The sequence below is a fragment of the Palaemon carinicauda genome, unplaced genomic scaffold (genome assembly GCF_036898095.1).
Source record: "Palaemon carinicauda isolate YSFRI2023 unplaced genomic scaffold, ASM3689809v2 scaffold1798, whole genome shotgun sequence".
Lineage (NCBI taxonomy): Eukaryota > Metazoa > Arthropoda > Malacostraca > Decapoda > Palaemonidae > Palaemon > Palaemon carinicauda.
Genome location: NW_027169367.1, coordinates 26,304 through 37,500, shown reverse-complemented (window position 1 = coordinate 37,500; position 11,197 = coordinate 26,304). Strand labels below are relative to the sequence as shown.

General features: G+C 33.8%; 1 protein-coding gene across 1 annotated transcript in view; it reads left to right on the top strand.

The window, feature by feature from the left end:
• The window catches only part of LOC137635814 (synaptotagmin-6-like), a 10,774-nt gene extending 2,511 nt beyond the window's left edge, over nt 1-8,263 (top strand). Inside the window, exons 3-5 of the mRNA XM_068368244.1 lie at nt 483-603; nt 7,222-7,352; nt 7,913-8,263. Coding sequence (XP_068224345.1) covers nt 483-603; nt 7,222-7,352; nt 7,913-8,194 — 534 coding nt within the window. The 3' untranslated portion in view covers nt 8,195-8,263. The remainder of the gene's footprint in view (nt 1-482; nt 604-7,221; nt 7,353-7,912) is intronic.
• The last annotated feature ends 2,934 nt before the right edge of the window (nt 8,264-11,197 follow it).

Here is an 11,197-nt window from a genome sequence, read left to right as displayed (position 1 = left end):
GAACAGAAATTCTTATGTAATCAGTGTAGTGTTAGGTGAGAGAATTTTATTCACTGATACCTGAACAAAAATTTTTATGTAATCAGTTTGAGAGAGAGAGAGAGAGAGAGAGAGAGAGAGAGACCTAACCAACTTTTATTCACTGAAACCTGAACAAACATTCTTATGTAATCAGTATTGGAGAGAGAGAGAGAGAGAGAGAGAGAGAGAGAGAGATTCTTATGCAATCAATGTTGCTTGAATGTACTGAGACCACATGCATGAACCCCCAGCCAGTACTCACTACGTAACAACATTAATTATTTAACATCTTATATATTTAACCACTCTAGTTATGTACGATTTCCAGTAAGCAAATCGTTCTATCTAGTTTCTGTTTATATGCCTCCCTTAAATCTGCATCCTCGCAATTGAATAAATCATTTATATAGAGAGATTAAATGTCTACAATAACGCACCTTTATAATCTATTTTCCTTGCAGGACTTTGGCGAAGTTTTATTTGGTCTAAGCTATCTACCTACGGCCCAGAGACTCTCAGTGTCCGTCATCAAAGCCAGTAACCTCAAGTATACTAACGTCGTCGAGGATATTAACGATTTCTGTGAGTAGATAACTATTGATATTGTTATTCTGTGGTCATTTAACCAAACCAATAAACTGAGTCAAGTGTTGGAACTTCCATAGCATTTCGGGGCTCTTCAACCAAACCAATTAACTGAGTCAAATGTCAAAACTTTCATTGTTATTCTGAGGTCATTTAACTAAACCAATAAATTGGGTCAAATGTCAAAACTTTCATTGTTATTCTGAGGTCATTTAACTAAACCAATAAATTGAGTCAAATGTCAAAACTTTCATTGTTATTCTGAGGTCATTTAACCAAACCAATAAACTGAGTCAAGTGTTGGAACTTCCATAGCATTTCGGGGCTCTTCAACCAAACCAATTAACCGAGTCAAATGTCAAAACTTGCATTGTTATTCTGAGGTCATTTAACCAAACCAATAAACTGAGTCAAGTGTTGGAACTTCCATAGCATTTCGGGGCTCTTCAACCAAAGCAATTAACTGAGTCAAATGTCAAAACTTGCATTGTTATTCTGAGGTCATTTAACCAAACCAATAAACTGAGTCAAGTGTTGGAACTTCCATAGCATTTCGGGGCTCTTCAACCAAACCAATTAACTGAGTCAAGTGTTGGAACTTCCATAGCATTTCGGGGCTCTTCAACCAAACCAATTAACTGAGTCAAATGTCAAATTTTTCATTGTTATTCTCAGGTCATTTAACTAAACCAATAAATTGAGTCAAATGTCAAAACTTCCATAGCATTTCGGGGCTCTTCAACCAAAACCAATTAACTGAGTCAAGTGTTGGAACTTCCATAGCATTTCGGGGCTCTTCAACCAAACCAATTAACTGAGTCAAGTGTTGGAACTTCCATAGCATTTCGGGGCTCTTCAACCAAACCAATTAACTGAGTCAAATGTCAAAACTTTCATTGTTATTCTGAGGTCATTTAACTAAACCAAAAAATTGAGTCAAATGTCAAAACTTTCATTGTTATTCTGAGGTCATTTGACTAAACCAATAAATTGAGTCAAATGTCAAAACTTTCATTGTTATTCTGAGGTCATTTAACTAAAACCAAAAAATTGAGTCAAATGTCAAAATTTTCTTTGTTATTCTGAGGTCATTTAACTAAATCAATAAATTGAGTCAAATGTCAAACCTTTCATAGTACTTTGGGGCCATTCAACCAAACCAATAAACTAAGTAAAATGTCAAAACTTGCATTGATATTCTGAGGTAATTTAACCAAACTAATAAAATGAGTCATATGTCAAAACTTTCAGAGCATTTTGAGGTCATTCAACCGAACCAATGAACTGAGTCAAATGTCAAAACTTTCAGGGATGGTCCCATTAATTTAGATGAATATTAGCGGGGGAAAGGAGGATTTGTATCAAGACAAAGTTGAAGTAGAATAGTTAGGTCCCCAAAAGGTCAGAAGTATCCGCTGAAAAGTACAAGACAGAGTAATGCACCTAGGAAACCTCTTAGCTCTTGAAAGTTTCCTTTATAGTGTCAATAGTCAGAGCACATTGAGCGCTGTAGCTATTGGCAGAACTGCAGTAGAAATGATGTTAAGCAGCATTAGCAAAATGTAACCATCATCATATCTTATCGAGCCAAGATTGTATCCACTGCATAGCAGCCTGATTACATTCGTAAAGGTCCAAATCTGTACAAATTGGACCCTGTTCACATCCAAAAATTATGCATAGTTATATCAGGCAATGTTTGATCATCACCTGGATTAGGGAATGCCTAGTAATCAACATATCTTATGGCTTATGGCTACAACACTGTATCCACTGCATAGCAGCCTGATTACATTCGTAGAGGTAAAAATTTGTATAAATTGGACCCTGTTCACATCCAAAAATTATGCATAGTTACATCAGGCAATGTTTGATCATTGCCTGGATCAGGGAATGCCTAGTAATCAACATATCTTAAGGCTTATGGCTACAACACTGTATCCACTGCATAGCAGCCTGATTACATTCGTAGAGGTAAAAATTTGTATAAAATTGGACCCTGTTCACATCCAAAAATTATGCATAGTTACATCAGGCAATGTTTGATCATTGCCTGGATCAAGGAATGCCTAGTAATCAACATATCTTATGGCTACAAACACTGTATCCACTGCATAGCAGCCTGATTACATTCGTAGAGGTCACAATTTGTATAAATTGGACCCTGTTCACATCCAAAAATTATGCATAATTACATCAGGCAATGTTTGATCATTGCCTGGATCAGGGAACGACTAGTAATCAACATATCTTATGGCTACAACACTGTATCCACTGCATAGCAGCCTGATTACATTCGTAGAGGTCACAATTTGTATAAATTGGACCCTGTTCACATCCAAAAATTATGCATAGTTACATCAGGCAATGTTTAATCATTGCCTGGATCAAGGAATGCCTAGTAATCAACATATCTTATGGCTACAACACTGTATCCACTGCATAGCAGCCTGATTACATTCGTAAAGGTCCAAATCTGTACAAATTGGACCCTGTTCACATCCAAAAATTATGCATAGTTACATCAGGCAATGTTTGATCACTGCCTGGATCAGGGAATGCCTAGTAATCAACATATCTTATGGCTTATGGCTACAACACTGTATCCACTGCATAGCAGCCTGATTACATTCGTAGAGGTCAAAATTTGTATAAATTGGACCCTGTTCACATCCAAAAATTATGCATAGTTACATCAGGCAATGTTTGATCATTGCCTGGATCAAGGAATGCCTAGTAATCAACATATCTTATGGCTACAACACTGTATCCATTGCATAGCAGCCTGATTACATTAGTAGAGGTCAAAATTTGCACAAATTGGACCCTGTTCACATCCAAAAATTATGCATAGTTACATCAGGCAATGTTTGATCATTGCCTGGATTAGGGAACGACTAGTAATCAACATATCTTATGGCTACAACACTGTATCCATTGCATAGCAGCCTGATTACATTCGTAGAGGTCAAAATTTGTATAAATTGGACCCTGTTCACATCCAAAAATTATGCATAGTTACATCAGGCAATGTTTGATCATTGCCTGGATTAGGGAACGACTAGTAATCAACATATCTTATGGCTACAACACTGTATCCATTGCATAGCAGCCTGATTACATTAGTAGAGGTCAAAATTTGTATAAACTAAGCCCTGTTCACACCAATGAAGTATGTGGTCCACTGCCTAGAAGGGATGCTCACAGGGGCACTCAACAGAGGCGGCATGACCCCACTTGAGAAAATGTCTCCCGTCCTTCCAACTCTGGTTCTTGCTCTATAAGAGTAACCCAATTCTTTCAGCAGAATTAATCTATGGAAAGGTAGATATCTACCTGATAGAAACCTCAATGGAAATTCGATCTTTGTAAATTCAATGCACAGGACTTGAAACAGTCCTAAAGAGTCTGATGTGAACGGCACCGTGGCAAAATAAGGATAGACAAATATTAAAAATTTGCCGTAAAAAAAAAAGAAAAAAACGATAAACATCCTGGAATAAATATTGCCAGGCATTTACCATTTTAAAAAAAAGGATAAATTTACGTTAAAAGGTGATATTACAGTCACCAACCCGAGTAGGGTAAAAATTACTGTCACCTGTATTTTACTGAATACGTCGGCGAACATTATATTGTTACGGAGAATTTCCTATTAAAATTATGGTTTATTTTTAACAATGAAGGTAAGAGAGTGGAACGAACAAGTTAAGTTTATTATATTTTTTAGTTTTTTCAGCGAATCTCCCTTTTAAATCTCGCTTCATTATCTAGATTCACGATTTGAATAAGTGCATTACCGTTCCACAGGTCTTGGAAATGCCCAAAATAAACAAACAAAAGCAAAATATACACAAATAAACATGAGGAGATGCTTTACTCAATTCCACTTTGCTATTTGCATCATAATTCTTTCAAACTAAGTTCTTTGTGCCGAGTAGAAATTGGGAGTTCGAACGGCATACAAGTTATGGAAAATCTCCTGTGGTGAGCGAAGAATCTGAAACAGGGCACAACTGAGTTTACAAAGTATTATTTTTGCAAATTATGTTTTTCTTTCAAATACAGAAGCCCCCATTTACGCCCCATGAAAGGTGCATTAATTGACTTTTTTTTTCATATCTATTAAACAATTCTTTTCCCTTTCATGCATCAAATCATAACACTAAAAATATTAGGATCAAAATATCCTCCGGAAAGAAATCCTTATTTTCTAAATCCTTTTATAAAGGATTTCATAAGTTTTTTAGGGGGGGGGGGAGAGGAGACCGGGGGGGGGGGGTACGACTCTGACATTATTTCCTTTATTGTTATTCAAAATTTGCTGTCATCCCAATAAACTTAAAGGCCGCTCATGAATGGCAGAGGCAAGGGACAGTGACATTGCCCTAGTAAGCAGGACAACACCCTAGCGCCCAATCTCCTTCTCCACCCAAGCTAGGACCAAGGAGGGTCAGGCAATGGCTGCTGATCACTCAGCAGATAGAAAAATAGGCTCCCAACATCCATCTTTAGCCAACAAGAATGGTAAGATTGCAACGACCAAAGAAACCAACGAGTTTGACTCGAACCCCAGTCTGGCGTTTGCCAGTCAGGGACGTTAGCACATATGCCGCCACAACCCTAATTATTATTATCATTACTATCCAAGCTACAACCCTAGTTGGAAAAGCACGATGCTATAAGCCCAGGGGCTTCAATAGGGAAAAATAGCCCAGTGAGGAAAGGAAACAAGGAAATAAATGAAGAGAACAAATGAACAATAAACCATTTTAAAAAAGTAACAACATCAAAACAGATATGTCATAATATATATAAACTATTAACAACGTCAAAAACAAATACGTCATATATAAACTATAAAAAGCCTCATGTCCGCCTGGTCAACAAAAAAGCATTTGCTCCAACTTTGAACTTTTGAAGTTCCACTGACGAAAATAAGAGATAAGAGATAGATAAGGATAACGCTACGTAGTTACTGGTAAGGGAATCATTCCTGGTTACTCTACTTATAAGGAGAGAATTGCAAAAAAAAAAAAAAAAAAAAAAAAAAAAAAAAAGAATTGTCTTCAGAACATATCTCTGAATGACTTGCTTTTTTCCGCCGTGATTTGGAAAACTTTGAGGGAAGTTATTAGTTTCTTTTGCCTTCCTTTGTTTGTTGATCGTTATGAGCGATAACTTCATGATCAACTTGGAATGGAGGTGAAGATACGAGTTTTTCCTGTTGTGCTTTTCAAAAATTAAAAACCCATTCGTTTTATATATATATATATATATATATACAGTATATATGTATATACATATATTCATATATATATATATATATATGTATATATATATATATATATATGTATATATACATATATGTAGTTATATATATATATATATATATATTCAAATATATAAAAATATATATATATATATTCAAATATATAAAATATATATATATAAATATATATATATATATATATATGTACGTATGTATGTATATATGTGTGTGTATGTATGTACGTTTGTGTGTATGTGCGAGTATAACTGCCGTTATGATTGTACAAACATGTGGCTTCTAACACCCCCCCACCCCCCAAAAAAAAATCTTGAAAGTATGAGGGTAAAAACGATAATCTCTCCTATCTTGTCCCTTTTATTATCTTCTGTCACTAACTGTTTCAGCTATTGGCTTGTGGCTTTCTTCAGGGCTAAAACAGTTATCTAGTACTTTATATATATATATATATATATATACATATATATATATATGTTATATAAATATATATATACATATATATATATGTATATATATATATATATATATATATTTATATATATATGTATAAATATATTTATATTACATATATGTGTGTATATATATATATATATATAATATATATATATATATTTATATATATATATATATATATATATATAAAGTACTTCAGAAAATGTAAAATCAAACAGACTGACCAAAAAGCAACAGGGATTGTTTCAAATGCAGATTTGAAATGGCAAACAAGTGAAAATACCTGTACAGACTCCAGAAAGCATATTGAAATACTTTTAATTTCCCTTAAAAGTTAGTCAGCACACGGGTGTGGTGGCCGACATGGTAACGTCCCTGACTTGTGATCGCCAGAGTGAAGTTCGTGTCCCCCTTAAACTCATTAGTTCCTTTGTTCGCGGCAGCCTCACCATCCTTGTGAGCTAAGGATGGGGTGTTTGGGGGACTCTATAGGTCTATCTACCGAGTCATCAGCAGCCATTGCCTGGTCCTCCTTGGTCCTAGGTTGGGTGGAGAGGGGGTTTGGGCGCTGATCATATGTATATATGATCAGTCTCTAGAGCATTGTCCTGCTTGATAGAGCAATGTCAGCGTCCCTTGCCTCTGCCATTCATGAACGGCCATTAAACCTTTAAACAAGTTACCTATTAAAACGTCCAGACTGGTGATTGCTAGACTGGGGTTCGAGTCCTGCTTAAACTCGCGGGTTTTTTTTGGTCGCTGCAACCTCACCTTTTCATAAAATCATTATGAAAACAGAAATCGTAGCATTTAATACATATCGTAAGTCAAAATGTGCTTTAAATAAACAAATATGTTCTCGAATTTCACAGGTCCCTACATCCGAGTCCTCCTCATCAGTGGTTCGGGTCGTGTTATCAAGAAGAAGAAAACAACATGGAGGCCTGGGACTGCATCACCCGTTTGGAATGAAACCCTCATCTTTGATTTGCCTCAGTCACAGGTTAGTACTTTTGGGGGTATTTTTCTTTGCTCTTGTATTTTCATTGATATTACCTCCGCCAACGAAGTTGGAAGGAGGTTATGTCTTACCCCCTGTTTGTCTGTGTGTGTGTTTGTTTGTGAATAGCTTTCTGGCCACAATTTTAATCGTAGAGTAATGAAACTTGCAGGGATTAATTTTTTTGTAAAACGCTGGAAATTATTAAATTTTGGAAGGTCTAGTTCAAAGATCAAGGTCACAGTCAATCAAAATGTCCAATTCGCGTAATCAGCCATAAATTTGGAAATCGTTGTTACAGAGACTTCAAACTTGGTGCACATTTGAGAGTATGAAAATCCACGCCAATTAATACATGTTAAAGTCAAAGATCACCGTTAAAAATCTTTATTTGACCTCTTCACCAACGTTCAAAATTCATCCCAATATGGGCCAAACTATGCTTAATAAATCCACGAATTAAACCTGCCCCCAAAAACGCTAAAAAAAATACCCCAATGCTTAAAAATTCCATGACTCCTTTTTATGCTTATTCTAACCCTCACGCCCTTCCTCCTCTGCAGGTTGAACACGTCACTTTCCTGCTGGTGATGTGCACAAGACCTCGAATCGCTGTGACTCCAACACCCTCGGACGCCTCTCGTCCTCCTGACGACCTTCAAGCACAACATCCCAACGACCAGAGCTCCCCTCTTCACGACGTAGGTCACAACAAGAAGCAGGACAGATACGTTGGAAAACTATCTCTAGGATGTCACGTTAGGGGCGACGAGCAGAGGCGACACTGGTTGTCGATTATGGCAGCACCGAGGAAAGTGGTGTCCAAGTGGCACTCTCTTAAGTAAGAAAAGTGGTGTCAAAATTTGGACTCTCTCGATTAAGAAAAGTGGTGTCCAATTTGGACTTTCTCGGCTTTTCGTGGTGTCCTATTTGGAGTCTCTCGATTAAGAAAAGTGGTGTCCAATTTGGACTTTCTCGACTTTTCGTGGTGTCCTATTTGGACTCTCTCGATTAAGAAAAGTGGTGTCCAATTTGGACTCTCTCGATTAAGAAAAGTGGTGTCCAATTTGAACTCTCTAGGTTAAGAAAAGATGTGACCAATTTGGACTCTTTCGCCTAAGAAAAGTAGTGTCCAATTGGCACTCTCCTAAGTAAGGAAAGAGGTGTCCAAATGGCACACTCATAAGTAAGAAAAAAGGTGTCCAAGTGGGACTTTTCATTTAACAAAAGTAGTCCAATTGGCACCTTCTTAAGTTACATAAGTGGTGTCCAAGTGGCACTCAAAAAGTTGTGTCCAAGTGGCATTCGAAAAGCAATTTCCAAGTGGCACTCTCGAGTACGAAGTGGTATCCAAGTGGCACTATAAGTGGCACTCTCAATAAAAAAAAAAGTGGTGTCAAAGTCGCACTCTCAATAAAAAAAAAAGTGGTGTCAAAGTGGCACTCTCAATAAAAAAAAAGTGGTGTCAAAGTGGCACTCTCAATGAAAAGGGGTATCAAAGTGGCACTCTCTCAAATAAAAAAGTGGTGTCAAAGTGGCACTCTCTCAATAAAAAAGTAGTGTTAAAATGGCACTCTCACAAGTAACAAAAGTGTCGTACAAGTGCCACTCATTTAAAAAAAATACAGAGATGTCCAAGTGAGATTCTTTGGATAAAACTAAATGACAGCGACCGTTTCACAGCTAAATGAAAATGACGTAGAAAAACCACTTAAAAAAAAAAAGATATCATACTGCCCAAGGCCAATTTTTCATTAAGAAAAGTGGCTAGAAAACAATGCATTCTTTAAATTGTCATTCAATATCCATAGAAGGAACTACTAAAGCTCTACATAAGAGAGAAACGCTTCATTATTTTGACGCTTCGATATTTTACGCTTTGTCTGTCCGTGAAGTGTGAAGTGTGAAGTGTGAAGTGTTACCTGGTCAACCATTGGCATGAGGTATAGTTAGCCACACTTGAACCTGACCGCACAAATTAAGATAAATTTTATGCCAAGACGAATTGGCTTTATATTAATTTAGTTAGCACTCGAAAACACTAATATACACGCGTTTATATACTGTATATATACAGATATATACGTATATACATGATATATATATATTATATGTATATATAATATATAATATATATATATATATATATATATATATATATATATGTATATATATATATATATATGTATATGTATATATATATATATATATATATACATATGTATATATAATATATATGTGATATATACATACATATATATATATATATATATATATATATATATATATATATATATATATATATATATATATATATATGTGTGTGTGTGTATACGCTAAAATGTAAAGCTTGGCTTCCTGGTCATTATCAGCGCACATGACATTGCGTATTAATTTATGTTTTTTTAATGACCCAAAATTATTTATCAATTCCATTTACTGACATTCAGAAAATTAATATACTAAATTAGACTACAGGTATTCAATTTCATAAAATGTAAGTCAGTCCACATTCTACTATCGTGTTGATGTATTGCATAATATCAAACATAATATGATGTGTGTTTTTTTTTTATATAATATTTTTTATGATATATAAAAATTATCAAAACAGCTGACTTTTGTTCAATTGTAATTACATGTTCTAAACGTATATATTTTTCATTTAAATTAAAAGGAACACGAAAATGTTTTTTATATGATATATGTATATATATATACATATATATATATATATATATATATATATATATATATATATATATATATATATATATATATATATATATATATATATATATATATATATATATATATATATATATATATCAAAACAACTTAATTATCGTTTTATCAATTGTAAATACATATTCTAATTGCAAACGTCATTTTTTTCATTACTATTTACAAAAAAAAAAAAAAAAAAGAAATCTGAAACTAATATCTGGTTCATCAAACTCTCTTTTACAGTACTTTTAATTTTTTATATGAAAAAAAAGGTTTTTTAATATATAAAAATGATTAATGCAACTGAATTTTCATTTTATCAACGTAATTATATATACTATCAAACTTTTTTCATTATTATCGAATATTTGTTAATTATTAGCATTAATTTCTAGATGAAAAACATGAAATCTAAAAGTGATAATATCTGGTTTGTTGATCAAAGATAAAAACGTTCAGAGATAAAGGAAAATTCTGTAGAGGTTCTGTAGCAAAATAAGGTATTCTAAATAATTAATTATTTGCTGTGATGAAATGAATAACTTTAACGACTTAATGAAAATTTTTTGACATTCAAAAACCCTATTAATGTTGCTGTGATGAAATAAATAACTATACGAATTAATGAAAATTTGTTATCATGAAAAAATCTTATTGATATTAATATCAAGTAAAAATCAGTTCTTTATATGTTAAAATCACCCTTTTTGATAAATTTTCAAGATATAATGAAGATTTTTTATCATAAAAAAAACCATTGATGTTACCATCAATTAAAAATCAGTCCTTTATCATACGTTGAAATCACATATTTTTTTTTTTTTTCTTTTTTTTTTTTTACAAATTTTCAAAATATAATGAAAATTTGTCATTATAAAACGCTGTAAAGGTCAATACCAATTAAAAATTTCTCCTCTATGATATGTTTAAATCTGTTTTATATAAATTTTGAAAATACATTTAATATATTTTGCAGTATTTTCAAGGCAAAAATATTCAGGAAAATTTCTGAACAAACATTTTCTAAGAAAATTCCTGGCTTGCAATCATTCTGTGTTATATTTCCTGTGCCATATAAAAACGTAGGGTTTTATATAGTGTATTGTATGTGACTTGTGCTA